Genomic DNA, 21503 nt, shown 5'->3' on the forward strand with positions numbered 1-21503 from the left:
TAATACAATAGTATTTCTGAAACTATTAGAATTGTTAACCGTCGCCGACGAATTTCGACAATTGACGACTGCCATAGATATTATAAAATATATTATGCCATAGATATTATAATATATATTATGCCATAGATATTATAAAATATATTATTTACCAACAAAAGTAAACTAATATAAAGTTACACTATTTTAAAAATATTATTCGTGGGTAATTGAAACGTCTAAAATATATTATCATTTATCATATACAAATACGATAATAAACAAATAATAATAATTCAACTTAACCGGCTACGGTATTAATAATATTTAATAATATCAATATAAATATAGTATACAATATCCTAGGCTGACAAATCGTCTCCACTTAAAATCGTTTTTCGTATACTATGATATTATATCATTGAATTCAAATTTAACACTATCCATAACAGTCACCCACTTGTAACCTACTGTTCAGCAGAGTCCGTTTTCGAGAAAATCGATTTTGGTTTTTGGTGCAACTCTAAAACAAATGACCGTAGGTACATTAAATTTTGACTGAATGCTTATATTAGCATTTTCTATACACCATAACATTTTCCAAATATTTTGACTTATTTTGAGCTGTTTACGGACATTTTCAGTTTCCATTTTATTTTAGTTTTTTTTTCTATAAATATCAATAAAATGTCATTTGTTGGTTAAAAAAGCTTGAAAATGTAATAGAAGGTTCTTAGGTTATTGTTTCAAAGGCAGATGAAAAAAATTAAAAATCCTTAGTCACGGTTTTTATTTATAAGCATTTAAAGTTCAAATATTGACAAAATACGGAAAAATCACGAAAATTATCAAATTATTTTGAGTTGAGAATTCATAAAAATTTTTCTTTTTCAATCTAAGATTCGAAAATGTAATACAAGATTATCCATAAGTTTACCTACCTATATCAAAAAAAAAATGTCTACAAGAAAGTCAAATTAAATTTTTATGAACGTTTGAAATTCATATTTTTACAACATTTGATATTCACTCGATTTCTCATGTAACGATTTTCTTATTTTGTTGTAATTAAAAAACGTATGACTGTAGATACTTGAAAATTTCACTGAATGTTTATATTAGCATTTTCTATACACGATAAAATTTTGAAAATAATTTGATTCTTTTTGATTTGTATACGGACATAGTCAGTTTTCAATTTTTTTAGTTTTTTTTTTCTATAAATATCAATAAATTTTTATTTGTTGGGTAAAAAAGCGTGAAAATTTAATATAAGGCTCCTGATATATCGTTCTAATAGCAGTTGAAAAATATTAAAAATACATATTATACACAATTTCTTTTTATAAGCATTTAAAGTTCAAATTTTGACAACATTTATCAAATTTATAATTTATAAATTATTTTGTAGTTAAAAATATATAAAATGTTTAACTTTTATGGCTAAGGATTGAAAATTTAAAACAAGGCTCCACGTAAATAGGTTATAGATAAATTACTTTATTCACAATAATATCATCAAATATAATATCAAATCATAGGCTGACTGACCGTTTTCGCTCAGAATCGTTTTTCTTATACAATGATATTATATCATTGAATTCAAATTTAACACCATCCATTACAGTGACCCTACTGTACAGCAGAGCGACATCCACTTACCCACCTTTTTTTAATCGACCTCCCTTTTTATTTAATTCCTGATAAACGAGTTTTGGATAAGTACCTACCTACATAATAGGTACCTGTCCTACCTATATTAATTAAAAACTATTTTGAACGGTTGTAGGACACTTTGTACGGTCACCCACAAAAAATGAAAACCGCGGACAGTTTGTACTATTTCAAAAAGTAATTAAATATATATGGCGGACAGTTTGTACTATTTCAAAAAGTAATAAAATATACATGGCGGACAGTTTGTACTATTATCACATAAATCATAATATATATTATATTTAAAAATTAAACGTATGGCAAATTATTTCGAGCAATTGTAAATTAGTTATAACCTAACCATTATTTTAATGAAGTACAGATAGAAGAATTTGATTTGTTGATTCTCTACTATTAAGAGATCGGCTTTTCATATTAGTTAATGCAAGGTTTTTCAACTTCAATATTTCATCACTCGATTCGTGGTTATGATCAGTCCATTTCGTAAATAATTCATACTATGAAAACATACAAAAGTATTTAAAAAAAATATGATAATAATATGATTTAGGTATTATGAAAATAATATGATTTTTAACTTATAACTCACCGGTTCATTAAGGTTTCTTGTAACTTTCCCCGTACACGTCACTTTATTACACTTCCAACGAATATTAGATTGATTTTTTCTTAAAATAGTATATTCATAGCCATTTTTAAAAATTTTTGGATTGAGTTTGCTAGTTTGATTTTTGTTCATTTTATATAGTGAATAAGTTAATATTTTAATACTTTTAATGCTGTGGCCTGTGACACCAAACACATACTAATCGCGATCATGATTCGCAATCTAAAGTTTTGAGCAATTGAATTTTATCTCATCTTTTAAGGTATATTTCCCGGTTTATTTATACCGTACAAAACGTCCGCGATCGAATTTTACCAATTTATCATCACCGTACAAAGTGTCCGCGATCGATTTTTACCAAATTACTTTCACCGTACAAAGTGTCCGCGATATGCAACTCAAACAATAGATAGTACAAACTGTCCGTTTACCATTTTGAACACGACGTATTTACTTATTATTTTTGTCTTTTAGTTTATCTAATTTTGTATGATTAAAATAATATGTTTCCTTTATACCCAAATAATTTTTAAGTACCTACAAATAATATAGAACTCAATTTTATTTTAACAATAAATACTTTTATTAATACAGTGTTGACTTTGTAGATGGGTAGTAATAAATTAACTGTACATTCAGGATTACATGCATTCAGGTGAATAATTATAAGATTGCAATGATCGATGTAAGATGTAAGATGTTAGATGTAAGATGTAAGATGTATGGTTGATTCATCAATACGATGCTGGGTGGACTTGAGGACTTCCCATGTTCAGCGACCGGCGTCGACCCGCCTTGTGGCACAGCGGAAACTTCGTACAGCTGACTGTTCGACAATGACACTGTAATATTATTTGAAAAATATTATTTCTACTTAATCGTAATAACTGAGTATAATGAGTTTAATATTATATTATATTACAATAAATATTAAGTACCTATATTATTAGCTTCTAATAATTGGGACCAGTGCCGCAATACTTGGTACATATTGGTGGGTGTGCGACCAAATATATAGGGCCCATGTATAGAGGCAAAACTACAGGGGAGGGGAGAGGGGGGCTATAGCCCCCACCCCCCAACTACGATTCAGACCCCTCCAAAAAATATTCCTTATTTATTTAGATATAAGGCGTTTATAGGTTATTTTAAATTAATAGTTTTGTTATGTGTGCTGTAGCCCCCCAGAATTTTTAAGAATAGTTGCGACTATGGTCATGTACCAATAGGTCATTAAATACATATTGCTTGTTGTTTTTAGCTATTTATACGTTATATTATGTAGTTAATATAATATACAGTGTTTACAGGTAGGTGAAGAGCATTGAACACATTGCACATTGTATTGATTGTACACAGATAGGTGAGGACTGAGGAGCAAAGTAGTATGCGGCCCTTAAAACCATTTATTTTTTTTCTTGTCCCAATTTAAATGTAATAAATCATCAGCCGTCACAACATAGAAAAATTAGGAAATTCGAGAATATGACATTGGAGGTATAATTCAGCCCCCGGCCTTTCGAAATTATTATTTTTATTATTTTGTTATAATTATAGTTAGGACTTTGTTTTATATTATAATAAATATTAAATAATAATAATTATGATTCTAATGTATTCATTTTTTTTTTAATTTTCATATACATATGAAATACTGGGCCCCACTGAGAAAACTCGTGTGGGGGCCCAAATTCATTAGTTTATATTTTTTGATAAAATAATAAGATAGTAAGATACCACTTTGTAAAACACATTAAAATAATAAAAAGTTCCAAATAGTTCGGCCACTGGCCCTGGGGTCCATTGTTATGATTTAACGGGGGCCCGGGGGTTCTTTGCACCCCTAGCACCCCCAATTGTTGCGGCACTGGTTGTGCGGTACCGTTGATGTTATTACTATTAGGCTTTCCGGGATTACTGATATTACTACTATTAGTTTTATCGATGTATGCCGCCCGGGGTTACGTGCTCCCTGCTGCATTTATGTCTATTATTGAATATATCATTATTATTATTATATACGTAGTCACAGCTCGTTACAATATGGAAAACTTATGTAGGTACACGTTAGCCGATAAGCGGCAACAACTTACTGTCAACGATTTCGATGTTTGTTATCATCACGAATGATAACCGGTACGATCTGACGAATTTGTAGATTATCTCGTTAGTCGTTATTTAGTCTATACTCTATATTTTACTTTCCCTCATCTTGTCATAAGACTTAAGACTACTAAGGAGTAGGTACCTATTTCGTATTTGTCATATTTTGGTTTCCGTTAGCAGTAGTAACCAGGCGCGGACTGGCTGGGATGTACAAATTATTTGTACATGGTTTTTTGTTTTAGACATTTAAGTTCAAATTTGGACCAAATTAGATATTTAAATGGAAAATACCGATTTTAGTTATTTTGTTGTAGTTAAACATTTTATTTGTGTGTACCTATTTGAAACTCTTAATGTATTATCATTATTTTTTTGACAAAAATTAATTTAACCTACCGTAGTACTAAAACCTATGCTTACTTATTATTTCAGTATTACACCATATATTAATTATATTATATGATGTCGAATGCATCAATTTAATACAGTTAATCGTCTTTGTTGTCCATTTTCAACCATCAAAACTAAACAATTATATTTTTAATATTTGTACTACTAATAAGTGCTTACCTAATATTTTAATAATAAGTAACATTACTACATGAATTGTGAGATGTCGTTTGTTCATAGGCGGCATTAGTCATACTAGTTAGCCATAGTTCCACATGTTCACGTTTGATCCTCACAAGTTGTCACACGCTTAAATAGTATTAATAGCCATGCCAGCACACTAGACCCATGATATAATTAATTTATAATTTTATATCATGAGTTCATCAATACATGCATCTGACCCAATTTTGGTTGGGGCACAGCCTCACAGACCTCAAAAAAATAGTCACTGGATCTTATACCATACAAACACAACGATAGGCGGCCACGAGGCGTCCGCTTTTGGCTCTGTGGCAATATCCTATACCAGGCGTACAATTGTTGATGATTTAATAAAGTAAAGATTTTAAGTATTGGATGATTTCCTATAAATTTTTTTAATTAAATCGAGAGCATCCAACACCCACATCAGTTGTCAAAGTCTTACAAACGACAAATTTACAACATGGCAAATTTGCATTCAGCAGAATAAAACGTAATGTATAATCTTAATAGGTAAAAACAGCATATTACCTTTTTTTTTACGTTTGTTATTTATAATACATTATTTAGCATATTTAGTCATCAAATATACTTCACATACAAATATTGCGATTGAAATCAAAACCAAATATTAGAACATTTTTAGTGTAATATTGATCGAAAACTTAGAAAATTGTAATCTTAAGAAAATATCCCAGTCTGCATATCATTCATTTATTTACATGGCGATAATAATGTTAAAAACGAGTGAATAATAATAATTTAAAAATGTATTTTAATTTATTAATAAATCGATTTCTTTATACACCTAATAGTTTAATAAAATATATATAATTTTGTTGAACTGGCACATAAGCTGATTTAAATCCTCACAAAAAAATGTTTATAATTTGTATAAACATTCGATTATTTGAGGAAGTACACACAAATGCTATACTTATTTGTAAAAGTGTAATTGTTGCAAATTGTTAACTTATTGAATTCTTTAAATTTAATTTACCACTGTAAACATTTAACCAATGGTTGTTTGTATAATTTTGGATTATTAAACATTGGTTGTTATGTGACACAAGTATAATATACTCTTAAATATATTTATTAATAAAAATTCAAGTGTAAATAAATAAATAGTTTAAAACAGTCTTACATAACATGGTAAAATATATTTAATTTTACTATTTTAGTAAAGCAATCCATAAGCTTTTGTAAAGAAGAATTTTGAACGAGGGTAACATTTTAAAGAAAAATGAGATACAATTAATAATAAAAAAATATTAACTTGAATTCCACAATATTATTATTTTTTTTTAAAAAAACAAATAACAGTATAATATAGTACTTAACAAAAAGATACAGACCAACCACTAGATAATTTTCTTTAGTATTAAATAAATTGTTTTGAACTAAAAACTGTATGTACAAACTAAATTGTAAGGGACGATTAACACATTGGTCACATAGACTGTGGAAATGTATTGTAGTATCACATTTTTTTTTAATTTGTATTCATATTTGAATGATGAAAGATTGTTTATATTTATGAAAGCCTATTGTATTATTGACTTAAAGTTTTTTGGGTTCATCTGATTTTGTACAACTCGTTGGTGGCAGTGGTGGTATTTTTGTATCAGAAACAATTTTTGAATCGATTATTGGTGTTATAGTTTTTTTTGGAATCGTTTCAGATGATGCAATTACTTTGGGAGCTGTTGCTTGGGCTACATCATCTTTTTCTAATTTTTGTATTTTGTTCATTTTTTCTATAGTTTCTATTTCTTCCTCTTTGATAACTAATTGTGTTATCATATCCATTTCCTTAGTGGATAGTTTAATATTTTCAGTACCAATCAGTTCCAATACCTAAAATAGTATATTTATATTTATAATTAGAGGTTTAAAACAAGATAGTTGATGGTATGATTCTTACCTTCAATACAGTATCTAATCTTATTGAACCATCATGATCATCGTCAATTTTACTAAGAACTTCACTTATTTGTAGTAGTTTGTCTTCATCAGGTATACTTTGTAATTTTCGAACTACTCCAATCAGCTCATCAATATTGATTAATTCACTAAAAGAACAAACAACATAATATGTATAAAATTGGAAAAAAAAAATCAGAATAATATGATTGTATGAATAAATTGGTCAAATGTTTACCTTTCTTCAGAAGTATTTTCGTCGACTAATTCTTTTGTTTCTATATCTTTTTTAATTTTTTTTTCTTTCATCTCCAACATTTCAACTACCTGGTCCATATTCTTTATCATATTATTGACTTTCTTAAATAACCGTTTAGCTGCTTTAGATTCTCTAACTTTTTCTTTTTTCTCAGTTTTCATTACTTCTTGAAGATCATTTATATCCTAAAATAAATAACAACAAAATGTAATACATAAAATGAAATATAATATTTATAATATCTACAACTTATTCTAATTTACTAACTTCTTGGTAATCTTTAAGTTCATCTTTCAAATCTTTGATTTCTTCTTTTTCAACAATAAGTGTTTTTTGTTCTGAACTCAAATTTTCAATAGCAGTTTCCAATGTTTTAAAATCAGTTGATGTTACATTCTATAAATAAAAAATAGGGTTAATATCAAATTGAAGCATAAAGTTACATTTCTGGTCTTACTTCTTCTTTGATTCCCGTTGTGTCGGTTAAAATAGGTGCTGTATCTACTAAATTGTCTTTAGCTAGAATAGTTTGCTCTTTAGGTTTCTTTTTGGCATCTTCTAATTCTTTTTTCTTTTCTTCAAGACATTCTGCGATTTCTTCTTTCACCTTACGTTCTTCCTCCTTAATTGCTTCCAATTTAGCCTTGTTATCTATAACTCCATCACGTTCTCCTAGATCAGCTTCAGTCGATACTCCAACAGAATTAGGCAATGCAGAGATAGCTTTCTTTAATAAATCACTGGTAGGAATATTTTCTGTAAAGCTAAATGCTCTAGAGAGAAGAAGTAACGAAGGAGGAACTTTTTCATTTAACGACAAGTCCAGCCATTGAGTAAGTTGTTGTTTAAGGCGTTTTTCGGTGAGACCATAAGCACGCATACCACGAGACTTACACGCTTGTTGAAGTTCGCTTAGTGTCAGTAAATCAACACCTTCTTTTTGGATCGCCTTAAAATTTGAAATCAATAAATTAACTAATAATACAATTTAAAATTAACAGGTATTTACCTTATCATCAATTGCTAAAGAGCGTAGTTTAAGTGTCAGTTGGAATCTTAAGAAGTTTGAAGTCCCAATGGGTCGTAATTCAAGCACTCGACAAAGGGCAACCAACTGTGGTCGAGGAAGTGAGTCGAGGGTAATCTCGTCTTTAAATAGTTTTGAAAACTTAAGTATTTCATCAGCTGATATAACAGTACCTTCTTGCCTTACCTAAAATGTTGTTTAATGTTAAAATACACAAAAATTTAAAAAAACATGAAGTTGGTTTATTACTTTAGCAAAAAAGTCTGCAAAGTCTTTAGCCGAATCACACGTGTGTCCTTTACCAGATACAGACATATTGTCTAAAGTTTCTTGAAGAAATTTTGCCATTTCAAGTTTCACTTTAAGAGACTTTTTGAGTTTAGCTTCCTAAAATGGTTGGAAGTTAAATAAGTTTAATATATAAATAAAAAAATATATGTAGCTAACCTTATCATCCTTCGTTTGAAATGTAGTTGGTAACATACCAGGAAAAATCTTTATGAAGATAGGCAAAGTAAACTCAAGGAATGGAACAATAATAAATACAGAAAAAGGTAATAATCGGAAAAGATCAGCCACCGTTTCAACAAACTGAAACAATAAAAGTAAATAAAAACCATCAATAACTTTCTAGGTAATTAATATTTATAAATTATGATTATTAAAATAATTAAAATAATTTTAATGACTATTAATGACTATGAAATATTCTATGAGTTCATTGTGAAGTGAACAAGTGAAGTATTAAATATTTTTTACTAACTCAAACAAAATTCTATTTATTTTTTTCATGTTACTTAAAAATCGGAGATAATTTTAATGAATTGACCATCTTATGTTATTATTTAAAAAATAGTCTAATTAATTTTCATTCAATAACCGAATAAAGTAAACTTTTAAAGTGTAGACTCAAAGAATACAGATTTGAATGTAGAAGCAACAATATCTCGTAAATTATAATGAATTAGAGGTAAAAGTATTTTTAGTACAGATTAGTACAATGCATTTAAAATAAATTATAGCTAAAAGAAAAATGTTTCATATTATTGTTTTCAAATAAACAATTCATTATTGTCATAACTCTTTTAAATACTAATTATAACTTACTTTATAGGTAGGTATAAATCAATCAACTATTTTATTTTATTAGATAATATATTTAAAAACACTTACCAAGTTATGTTCTCTTCTTGTCAAATCTTGACCTTTCATTTTTTTAAGAGCCAACTTAAAGGAGATTTTTGCATTGAGTCCCAAAAGTTTAAAACCATGATAATAGTGCATCACTTCATCTATAACTTTCTGTTTTATTGTCTTTGTAGGTTTAACTGTAGCAACTTCTTTTCCTTCAGCTTCTTTTTGAGCTTTTTCTTTGACAGCATTTACAGTTTCTTCAATTTTAGAAGATGGTTTTTCAGATAACAACGACGATGTGTAAGATATTTGTCGAATATGGGGATTGGAAAATTCTAGTTTGGTTGTCAAACGAGATATTGGAAGAAGTTGATTTGAAGCGACATTTGAGTAAAAGAAATTGTTTGAAAATGAACATGGTTGTGGATTCAAGCAAATGGCACCAAAGTGTTTGTTATTGTAAAATTTGTACAAATCTGGAAAAAAATAATAATATAAAATATACTGTAATCAGTATGTAAATAATATCTAAGTACTTTATTAATTAAACTCAATTCAAATGCAGTTTGATTAAATGTAAGTAGGTAGTTATTAGATATAGGTTAGATTATCTAATATTAATTTATATAAAATAATGATTTAATTTTGACCTATATTGACCTTGAACTAATAAAAATGGATTAAAATAACCAATTTTAAATATTTATATAGACCCCCTAATTGACATATGTACCTAATTGGTTTATTTTGTTACTTGCTTGGAATTTTACTTAAAATAAAAACTACATTTTCTATGATTTAACCTGTTTTAATAAGTATAAATTCAACAAAAATATACAAATTGTCTTTAGTTTGACTTTAAACTTATTTGATCACGGGTAGGTACATTAGGTATGATACCTAATGTAAAATATAGGTAAGTACCTACATTAAGTAAAAATAAGTAATCATGAATAATTGATATATATATATATATTATTATTAGTAGAAATTATATATTATTAGTTATCTATATAATGTTATATAAATCTAATGAGAGTAATACATTGATACTTAGATAATTTTTGTTTGTGATAAAAACTGATAAACCTTTGGTGCAATATAAAAATATTTTCTCCCCTACTTAAAAAAACATTAGTCGAATAACTGTTATAATTTATAATAGATATTATAATACACCTGTATATTGTATTCGATATACAAAAACAGTTTGAAACGCAAAATTAATTGAATATTAGGTAATATTAATTTAAATAAAATAACATAGGTACCTACTACATAACACATTTAATATTGTTAAATAGTCATATTTAATTGTGCATGTATAATATTAATTTAATAAAATAAATATTAAAACCAACAGCCTATTTAATATTCTAAGTACCTACCTACTAGTGTTTTAATAATAATAAGTACATTTATTTTAAAGGGAGGTAAAATATTATATTTTACCTACCTTCAATATTATAAATATTTTATTTGGATATTACTTTATATGTTTGATTAAATTACTATAAAAATTAAACATAGGTACCTATTAAAATAAATTATCATAATCAAAGAAGAATATAATAAAAACACGCACAAAGGAAAATAAACAAAACAGTTATTTTCTTTTACCAAACGATTGACCCATAAAAAGGCAATTTAATGGGACACCTACCTATCGGGCAAGTATCATCAATTACAGAGTATTAAAATATCTATTGCGAGGGAACTCAATTAATCCCTCGGATTTAGATATACCCGTTTTATCTGGTATAAAAATTAAATACAAATCAGTAGACGGCATAATATTCTAGGGGGAAACATCGGTTTGATAACTATATCGACCTTGAATGTTTTAAAAACGATATTTAAAAATTACGGTCGCTAAATAGAACTTAACGCCTACCTCGTACTTGCAAATTAGGTACCTACCTTCCTACCTATCACGAGCACATCGTCGGAAAATAATAACTATTATCGTTAAACGTCCACTTACTTCCGCAGGGCCGTAGACCAGATTTCGCCGCTCTCGTTATGTTCATTTTGGCAACGTTTTTCACCAACAGAGCTTGAAACCGATCGACGAGCACCAAAATATGTCTGAGGAGAAAATAATATTACGCGAAACGTTACATGTGTGCGGGCTCTGTTTTCGCGAGCGAATTGAGCTTTGTGACGGCGGCGATCGGACGACGACGACGATGATAATGATATGAAAGCGACACTGTTCGTGATAAAACGATTTCTGGATATTCGGCGGCGCTGATGTTACGAACGAACCGGCCGGAGTTCTGTTGTGAACGAGTTCCTGGCGGCAGACGATAAAATAATAATATTATTATCTTCGTTTCTCGGCGTACTTCGGTCTCGAACCACGACTCTCTCGTTGTATAATTAAATAATAATGTCTCATACAGTTATAATATTATTATAATTACTAATACTAATATTATATTTTCGCAAAAACGATTAGGAAATGGTAATAATTGTTCACAACACCAATCATCATTATCATCGCGATGATAATGATAAGCAGCCGGTCGGTCGGTGGCATAGGGTAATTACTCTATGGTCGGCGGCGGCGGAAGCAGCAGCTGTGCGCGTATGCCGTCGCGGATGAAGACGTCGCGTAGCTCAAGGCCACGGAGTAGGTTTTTCAGATAACCGAGCAAAACGCTCGAGTGTCCCGGGCCCGGTGACCGGTGTATCGCACTATCACGACAACGAGCGGTGCGGTTGGGCGATCGGCCGCGACAATTATTATTATCATTGCTCATTAATAACCGTAAGGAACTACGCCCGACCTAGAGAGCTGCACGTCTGCATTAGAAAGCACAGAGTTAAAGATGGAAAGAAAATTGTAGTAAGTACTATAATAAGACGTATTTGTAAAGGTGGTCCGGGATGACGTACGGCGACATAAATTCGATTTTGCCATTGTCTCCCCATTATCAAATATTGGCTGATGTTATCAGCTGGTTATCAAGTAACTCTTATCAATCACGATTTTAATAGCTTTGTTGTTTTTTTCTTTTCATTACCAAACATTCAAAATAGTGTTGGATTTTTTTTAAACTTTAATCAAATGTTTTTTTATGCATAGTCCGTACATTAACTAGCTTGGCATTTATCCCTTTATTTTATCCTACACAACATGACCAAAAACTATGTACCTAGTCAAGGTTGGCTGAGACATATTATAGCATGATCGTCGAATCCCCGGACACCAAATAACTAGTAAGCGCTTCAATATTTATATTTCATTACCTACGTTCTTCGTGAACATTCACAAAAATACAGCTTAGGAATTCAGTTTTATTGTATGGGTCGTGAATGCAATCGGTAGATGTTGCAGTGTCTTACAATATATGATGTACATTCCTTAACTTTAAGTATTATTTAGTTTTGTTCTGAAGACCATGCTCTGAGGTTTCCTGCAGTTTTGTTCAAAATACATTAATTTTGTATATCTTATATTTATTTAATAGAGATATTTACAAACTATACTTAACCATAGTGTAATAAGTAAATGTAATGACATTAGTTTGAAAAAGAAAATTATAGGTTTTCAAAAATTCTTCCGGAGAAAACTGCTTTATCGTTTTAATGAAGTACAATCTTTATACTTTGTAGTGATATATATCAACAATTGCACATTTGCAAATAAGTATTTTATTATACTTCCTTCAACTTGGGTAATATTTTTACCTTCTTTTTAACTCTGTTTTTTTGGTGCTTTAGTTTTTTTTATATAACACTTGCTTAAATAATGCTAGTTTTCAATTTTAAAAGTAATTAAAACTTTCTTGCAAAATTCACTGAATGAAAATAAATTAAAAGCTTTTTAGCTAGATTCTTATAGGCTGGCTTCAAATAAAAATATATTCAATAGTTTAGTTTCAAATTTAGTTATTGAACAATTTAAAATTATAAGTAAATTTCTTCACATGAGCTTGGCTAATAAATGTCAAATATTTTAAAAGTAAACTCTTTGAAATAATCATTTAAATAATATTTAGTTTGTTTGACATTACGATGTGCACACATTGGTGTATTCACTATGAAATTATAGATTTTAAATTAACTTGAGACTTAAAAATATATACTTAATTTGTTATTTTATTATTTAAGGCCAAATGTACAATAGAATAATATTGTTGGTAGGTACCTAAGTATCAAAGATTGAAGAACATTTTTTTAATAATTACAAAATAGGTTGTTGTGGGCTACTTAGATTAGGTCAAAAAATATCACCGATTTATCCTTACATGGGATACTTGTGAGAGGAAACTAGGTACTCAGTAGTTGTAGTAATTTCCAATACTACATGACCATCAGCTTGGAATAAAGCAGAATCAGATAAGACCTTAATAGATGACTGGTTTTTCAGTAATAGTTTAAGAATTAATTATAACAACTCAAAATTTATTACATTTTCAAATAACATAAGAACTGCAGCGGAAAAAAATGAAATCATCATACATTATACATACTGTAATCCTGGAATATGTACCTGTCCAAAACTCTTTAAACACTCAAACGTAAAATACTTAGGACTATTAATTGATTATCTTAGGTGGAATATCCATATTAATAATCTCAAAATAAAGTTAAGACAACTCACATATTTTTTTCTGATGGCAAAAAAAATACTTAATAAACAAACAATAATATTGTATTTTGCAATGATACAATCATTAATCCAGTATGGAATAATCACCTGGGATGGTTGTAACACTACATTAATAGCAAACAGCAGTCGCACAAAAAAATTTGATAAAAACAATCCTAGGTAAACCTAAAACTTATCCTTCAGTTGAATTATTCAAACTATTACGAGTATTAGATATTAGTAACTCTTTTTGTATATTTTTCACCTGTACAATAAATTATTATTATATTTATATTTATATATAGTAGAATCTAGTAATATTATATTTTAACTTATTTTTGTGTCTAAGTAGACCAACCATGTCTTTAGAAGTTTTCAATGGCTCATGTGAATACAATGATATGGAAATCTATTATGTTTATTGTATAAATGCTCTTGTATTTATTAAAAGTATTTTAATATATTTTTCCTGATTGTTACTATCAATGATCATACCTGAAATCTTAATACCATGGAGAAATGTTGTATGTCAAGAGTATATTTACACTTGATTGAACCAATGCTTTCAGTTAACCAATATTATTTATATTATATAAAATATATAAATAGTTATTAGTTACTAATAACAGTAATGAGTAATAACTAGGAACTAAGGTATTTGTAAATAATATAACTGTATAAGTCAACTGATATGGCAAGTTTTATCCAAACAAAAAAATAGTTTTATGTAACAATATCATATATATATATATCGTACATCGTATTATTATTGATTTTATTTTTGCATTTCATTAATTTTTATTTTATAATTATTTGTAGATTATTTCTCAAGACTGAATATTATGGGAGAGCCATTACCAGATGTTTCAAAGCACAAAGTTATTATTATTGGCGCTGGCATAGCAGGTCTTGCGGCAGCCACACATTTATCACAACACAATATGAATGATTTTATTGTGTTGGAAGCACAGAATCGTATTGGTGGTCGAATATGCTCTTCTAAAATAAGTATGAACATTTATTACCTACTGCTACTTAACATATATTTATACATGTATGATTTACAGATGATCAACAAGTCGAACTTGGGGCTCATTGGATTCATGGCGTATTAGGTAATCCTATGTATGAATTGGCCTTGGCTAATGGTCTAGTGGATATTACTCACCGTCCGAAATTACCCAGTATTATAGCAGCCGCAACGGATGGAACAAAAGTTCCGATTCAATTGTTACAAGCAAGTTAAAATATTTATTTATCATATTAATTCTAATGGCAGATTTAGGTCTTGATTTATTATCTTAAGCAAAAAATGTTGATAGGAAAATTGTTATTATAAATATTAAAGGCAGGAAAAAAAAGTTATACAAAAATAAAATGTAACTATAATTTTCTTTACTCATAAGGTTTACATTTGGTACAACTAGTGTGGGTAATTACTAATCAGTAAGTAAGACTGAAGACATTTAATAATTAATTTTATAGTAAAAAGGTCATCTAAAACTTAAGAATTAATAGATTACTAAAAAATAAATCTGTCACTATTTAATTTTTTTTTAATTTTTTTTTAAAATAATATTTCATAGGAAACATACGAAGCGTATATGTGTTTTTTGCGGCGATGTGAAGATTACTTTACTGGTGCATTTGATCCACCACCCGGGATTCACAGTGTTGGAGAACATGTGCAGCTCGAAATCGCAATTTATTTGGATAAAGTACAAAATAACAATGTCCGTAAATTACAGCGATTAATTTTCAATTGTCTACTGAAGCGAGAAACTTGTATTACTGGATGTAACAATATGTTTGATATTGATTTAGTTGAGTTAGGTAGTTACAAAGAACTCCAGGGCGGTAATATTGCACTGCCTGGTGGGTACAGCAGTATTTTAGATCCTATTCATAACAAGTTACCACCCGACTGTATAAAATTAAATTCTCAAGTGACAAAAATCAAATGGCCATCAGGCATTGACAACGGTACAGATTCTGAAGATTCTGATAAGACTGTTATTGAAGTAGGCGGTGAGGATGTTACCAATGAAACCGTGTACGTTCATTGTGATGAAAAGATTTATGAAGCTGACAGTATTATATGCACACTTCCATTGGGTATACTTAAGTCCAATGACATTTTCTGTCCAAAACTACCTAAGTACAAAGAAAAATCTATTGGTAGACTATTGTATGGTGTAGTGGATAAAATATTTTTGTATTACGATCGGCCGTTTTTGAGTGACGATACGGATGAGATACTTTTACTATGGGACAATGACGAAATAGGAGATTGGAGTGAAAAGATATATAGTTTTTCTAAAGTAAATGATACACTATTGCTTGGTTGGTTATCTGGTAATGAAGCTGAAATCATGGAGAAATTGGATGATAAAATAATTGGAGACAAGTGTACAGATATATTGAGACGTTTTCTGAATGATCCTTGTATACCATATCCATCTAAATGTATTTGGTAAGTATTAAAGTTTTGTTTTTAAAACTTTACAGTAGTATACTTATTCTGTTTTGTTGTAACCGTTTTTATTGTAGCACTCGATGGAAATCAAATGAATTCAGTCTCGGTTCATATACTGCTATTGGAGTTGGCTCTAGTCAGTTAGACATCGAACACATTGCAAGACCAATGCATGTAAATAATAATACAATTGTGAGTAACAAGAACTCATTTATGTGTTTGTGAATACCTAATAACTACAAAATATTCTCTGTTTACAGCCTATCATAACGTTTGCTGGAGAACATACCCATCCAAATTTTTACTCGACTGTTCATGGAGCGTATTTGTCTGGGCGTGCAGCTGCTGAAATGTTGATTGTGTCTAAACGTGAAGACGAACCACTCAATACTACAGTCACTGACCTAGGTTCATGGATACAAGGCTTACCACTAGCATAGTAAAACTTTTGTTATTTTATTTATTTATTTATTTTTTGCAATTGTATTTATTTATTTAACCAAATTGTGATATTAGGTATTAGTTGTTAGTTCAAGTTAGAAAAATGTCGCTTTTTTGACTATGAACTTTTAATTCTGGTCAACAGATAATTTTCTAAAAAATTGTTTCTTGCTTAAGTACATCTTTATTTTCATAATTCTAAAAATCTTTTACAATTTGTATGTTTGTAAAGACTTTTTAGTTTTTATATTTCTGTGGACAAATATTCTTTAAATTTTTAAATATTAAACCATGATGTACATTTTGGTTTAAAAATGTAAATGCTTGCAAGTCTATTTTTCAGTTTCTTATCTTTTTTTATAGCTTTATAAATTGTTTAACCTTTTCACTGCTAAATTGGTTTTTCCTGTGATACTCATCTCCACTGAATTTTTTTTTATTTATATCAAATGCATAACATTTACTTGTATAGTTGCATAGAATCATATTATGTTGAAGTTAAAAAAATGAAAACAATATATTATAATATTGAATTAGATATTTAAGTATCAAAATTGTACGATGATGGATTACCTAACAGTGCATACAATAATAAAAAAAATTTAACCTACTTTACGTATTATTTTTTCAACGGGTTAGGCATTAAGTATAGTAATATAAACCAAACCATATTTTTCCAACTAAAATAACTATTGATCAGGAGTTGATCATTAGGTCACACTAAATAAATTATAAAAATGTAAAATGTGCCTCATGATTCTGGAAATAAATAAAGAACTGTTTTTACCTTAAGTTTTATTGTCTAGACTCTAGATAAAAGAATGTAATAGACAATTAAATCATGACAAAATAAATTTATAATTATTTGGTATTTGCTTGGGGTGACCAAAGCTTGTTGACTGTTTTTCATAAGACTAGTGTAATGAAACCTTATGTATTGGATTGCATTTAATTTGGCTCGGACCTAGTTATGAGCGTACTTAGGATTTTTCCATGGTGGGGGGGGGGGGGCGCAATGGCCTTAAATAAGATCATATTTATTTTTATTAATAGTATTAGAAAATCAAATATAGTTAGCTAGTGTATTGGTCTTTCAAAAATATTTTTTTCTTGCGCTATAATATATTATAATATAATATGTTAGCAGGTAGTGATATATGTATAAATTGTAATTTTAAAATAAAATAGTACGTATACTATATTATAATTTACCGTAAAGTGTATACGTATTAAGAACAATACTGTTCTGTCAATTATACAAGATGCTTTAACTGAAAAAAGTTAGCAGCGGAAATGTTTCTCATATCTATAATCTATCTATGTTTACCTACTCGAGGAAAGTGTATTTTTAATTTTGACAATTTTAAATTTGTATTTTAAGGATTCTTAAAGCGCAATTAGTCCTGAATAATCCCTTATACCTAGTAATCTAACCAATTTTATACCTCACTAGGAGTATACCGTACTGTTGAAAAAACCAATCTAACGAGTCTGCTTCACGTTTGTTTGATCTCCAGCTATAATGATAAATTAGTACTTAGCACGTCAGAGATTATCCAATTATTAGATTCTAATATGTAGATGCGTACTTACTTCATTGAAACAGATCCACAGTGTTGCAGCTGGACCTTCCATGATCATATTATTGATTTTAGGGATGTTTATAATTTGGTTGTACATATTACCATCGTCAAAAAAAGATAGTTTTTGATTATTATCCTACATATGTTAGACTTGTCAGAAGATATTGTTAGCGCGCTTAAAAATTCCAAAACCAACTGTATTATAAAGTTGATATATAGAAAATTAATATTTTTAATATATTTTTACAAAACCCTTTTAGTAGGTAACGAAAATGTTTTTAAATTGTTTTTATACTTCGCTATAAGTTTTATTTAAGTTTCTTAATGTGAAATTACTAGTACGTCTTACACACGTACGACATGGCCTAACCAAGAATAATGATTTTAATTATTTTGTTGTAATTTTATAATATTAATTCAACTTACCGGCTACTGTATTAATAATAAGTAATAACAATATAAAATATATAACACAAAATATCCACACTGACAAACCGTCACCGCTCAGAGTCGTTTTTCGTATACAATGATAATGTATCATTGAATTCAAATTGTATACCATCCATTATACAGTGACCCACTTGAAACCTACTGTAAAGCAGAGCGAAATCCACTTACCCACCTTTTTTTTATTTACTTTTTAATCGATATTGGTTTTGGCTGTACCTACCTAATACTAAAACAAATGACCGTAGATACAAGACATTTACACTGAATGTTTACATTAGAATTTTCCGTACACGATAATATTTTTAAAATATTTTGAGCTGTTAACAGACATATTATATTCAGTTTCCAATTTTTTTTCTATAAATGTCAATAAAATTTTATTTGTTAGGTCAATAAACTTAATACAAAAATGAAAATTTAATACAAGTCTCCTAATATATTATTACAATGACAGTTAAAATGTATTAAAAATACGCATATTCACAAATTTTTTTATAAGCATTTAGACTTTTTTTTAAATCTAAGATTTGAAAATGTATTATACAAGATTCCTTATGAGATATTCTACTTTTATCAAAAAAAAAATATCTATAAGAAAGTCAAATTAAATTTTTATGAGCATTTGAAGTTCACATTTTTACAACATTGGATACTCGATGTCTCATGTTGCGAAATTATTTTGTTGTAATTAAAAACAGAATAACTGTAGATACTTGGAATTTACACCATATGTTCATTTTATCAATTCCTATACTTGATAAAATTTTCAAAATATTTTGTCTCCTCTGAGCTGTTAACGGACATTTACAATTTTAAATTTTTTTAGTTTTTTTTTCTATAAATGTAAATTTAATGTTATTTGTTGAGTCAAAAAACGTGAACATTTTATACAAGGCTACTGATATATTGTTTCAATAACAGTTGAAAAATTTTAAAAATACATGGGTGCAATGATAAATTATTGTTGTTTTCAAATTTAAAACACATTCATATTAAAGTGGCTTACTCAATGACTTAGTAGACTCGACACAAAATAAACGATATAGGTACTGTACAGGGCCATGAATGCAATCGGTAGATGTTGCAGTGTCTTACAATATATGATGTACATTCCTTAACTTTAAGTATTATTTAGTTTTGTTCTGAAGACCATGCTCTGAGGTTTCCTGCAGTTTTGTTCAAAATACGTTAATTTTGCATATTTTATATTTATTTAATAGAGATATTTACAAACTATACTTAACCGTAGTGTAATAAGTAAATGTAATGACATTAGTTTTAAAAATGAAAATTATAGGTTTTCAAAAATTCTTCCGGGGAAAACTGCTTTATCGTTTTAATGAAGTACAATCTTTATACTTTATAGTGATATAATATATCAACAATTAGACTTAGTAGACTCGATACAAAATAAACGATATAGGTACTGTACAGACGTACAGCAAAGTTAGAGTAGTTGCCTATACTTTCTCCTTTTTAAATTTTAGATTCTGAGAAGAACAATGAAAATTTTAATGTACTGATTTTAGAATGATTTTTTTTTGTCTCAATTTTCAAGATAAGTAGACGAATTAATGCTTCGATTTTCAACTTAAGTATCTTTTCTGACGGGAAAGACGTGAATCTAGTTGATCCATTCGAGAGGTCAAATTTTTAAATTCACTGTAGGTTCAAAAAAGACAAGAAAAACAAAAAATTAAGAAAAACAGGACTTTTAGGCAAAATTGGTTTTCAAAAAGCTTGGAAATTTTATACGAGGCTCCATTGTTATAATATCAGTTTAAAAAATTATAGATACATAATAGATATAATTTTTTTTTATAAGTTTTTTTCTATTTAAATTTATAATTTTGACATTATCAAATTTAAAATTAAAAACAATTTTACAGTTAAAAATGAGTGAAATAATTCCACGTAAGTAAGTAGGTTATTCTGTAACCAAAAAATATAAAAAATGTTTTTTTTTTAGTTTTTTTTATACTTACATTTGGATGAAATTAGATATTTTAAATTTTAAGCGAAGAAGAACGATTTTAGTTTTGAGCTAGGTATATTTAAAAAATATTATTCGTGGCAGTGCCGGCGCTTGGTATTGCGGGGCCCTGGACATAGGTAACGGGTACCCAGAGGAGGGCAAAATTCTTTTTTAAATTATGATTTTTTTAAAAATTTTAAACATTGAAAATAATAATATTTATTCTTATTCTTTTTTTTATTTTCATGTTATAATGTTGTAACAAGATTATTTACAAATAATAAAATAATACGTATGTGTTAAAAATTATAAGTTAATAAATTCGTGGGGGCTTTATTTTAATAATCACAACTTACAACACCATCAATAAAAAATAAATAAATTCATCAAAATGTGTGAATGAAATAATAAATTGTTTAATATCTAGATACGCGGTGGTAGACAATAAATTAATAAAATAGGTACATTAAAACTAATCCTAATACACTAAATACGCCGCAGCTAGTAGGTACTTGCATATTATTTAATACGGCTTTACTATAAACTAAATTGTAATAATAATTTCATAAAATGAAAACTTACTTTTATGATATTATGCATAATTTGTTGAAAAAATACTGTAATAGGTAAAAAGCGGATTGCAGTCAAATGACAAATACTCAAATGTCG

General features: G+C 28.4%; 2 protein-coding genes across 3 annotated transcripts; one reads left to right on the top strand and one right to left on the bottom strand.

Moving 5' to 3' along the window:
• Positions 1–6106: 6106 nt before the first annotated feature.
• On the bottom strand, positions 6107–11628 carry LOC132946463 (mitochondrial proton/calcium exchanger protein-like). The gene is made up of 10 exons (XM_061016471.1): positions 11294–11628; positions 9349–9785; positions 8623–8766; positions 8425–8562; positions 8158–8361; positions 7606–8097; positions 7416–7544; positions 7128–7333; positions 6891–7038; positions 6107–6823 (listed from the first exon to the last, which is right to left on the bottom strand). The coding sequence occupies exons 1-10, from the start codon at positions 11337–11339 to the stop codon at positions 6527–6529; spliced, it is 2241 nt and encodes a 746-aa protein (XP_060872454.1). The 5' UTR covers positions 11340–11628; the 3' UTR covers positions 6107–6526.
• Positions 11629–11920: 292 nt separating this feature from the next.
• Positions 11921–17437, top strand: LOC132946464 (spermine oxidase). Of its 2 annotated transcripts, none has more exons than XM_061016473.1 (6): positions 11921–12160; positions 14729–14917; positions 14977–15146; positions 15496–16382; positions 16460–16577; positions 16646–17437. In XM_061016473.1, the coding sequence occupies exons 2-6, from the start codon at positions 14752–14754 to the stop codon at positions 16823–16825; spliced, it is 1521 nt and encodes a 506-aa protein (XP_060872456.1). In that variant the 5' UTR covers positions 11921–12160; positions 14729–14751; the 3' UTR covers positions 16826–17437. The 2 variants fall into 2 exon arrangements, with proteins under 2 accessions (XP_060872456.1, XP_060872455.1); XM_061016472.1 differs by lacking the exon at positions 11921–12160 and adding an exon at positions 12309–12534.
• The last annotated feature ends 4066 nt before the right edge of the window (positions 17438–21503 follow it).

The sequence above is a fragment of the Metopolophium dirhodum genome, chromosome 6 (genome assembly GCF_019925205.1).
Source record: "Metopolophium dirhodum isolate CAU chromosome 6, ASM1992520v1, whole genome shotgun sequence".
NCBI lineage: Eukaryota > Metazoa > Arthropoda > Insecta > Hemiptera > Aphididae > Metopolophium > Metopolophium dirhodum.

Coding starts and splice junctions, on each gene's coding strand:
- LOC132946463 (XM_061016471.1), bottom strand. CDS start 11,339: ATGAACATAACGAGAGCGGCGAAATCTGGTCTACGGCCCTGCGGAA. Junction 8,767..9,348: donor CAAGAAGAGAACATAACTTG/GTAAGTGTTTTT, acceptor TTATTGTTTCAG/TTTGTTGAAACGGTGGCTGA. Junction 8,362..8,424: donor TTGCAGACTTTTTTGCTAAA/GTAATAAACCAA, acceptor ACAACATTTTAG/GTAAGGCAAGAAGGTACTGT.
- LOC132946464 (XM_061016473.1), top strand. CDS start 14,752: ATGGGAGAGCCATTACCAGATGTTTCAAAGCACAAAGTTATTATTATT. Junction 16,383..16,459: donor TATCCATCTAAATGTATTTG/GTAAGTATTAAA, acceptor TTTTTATTGTAG/CACTCGATGGAAATCAAATG. Junction 16,578..16,645: donor ATGTAAATAATAATACAATT/GTGAGTAACAAG, acceptor CTCTGTTTACAG/CCTATCATAACGTTTGCTGG.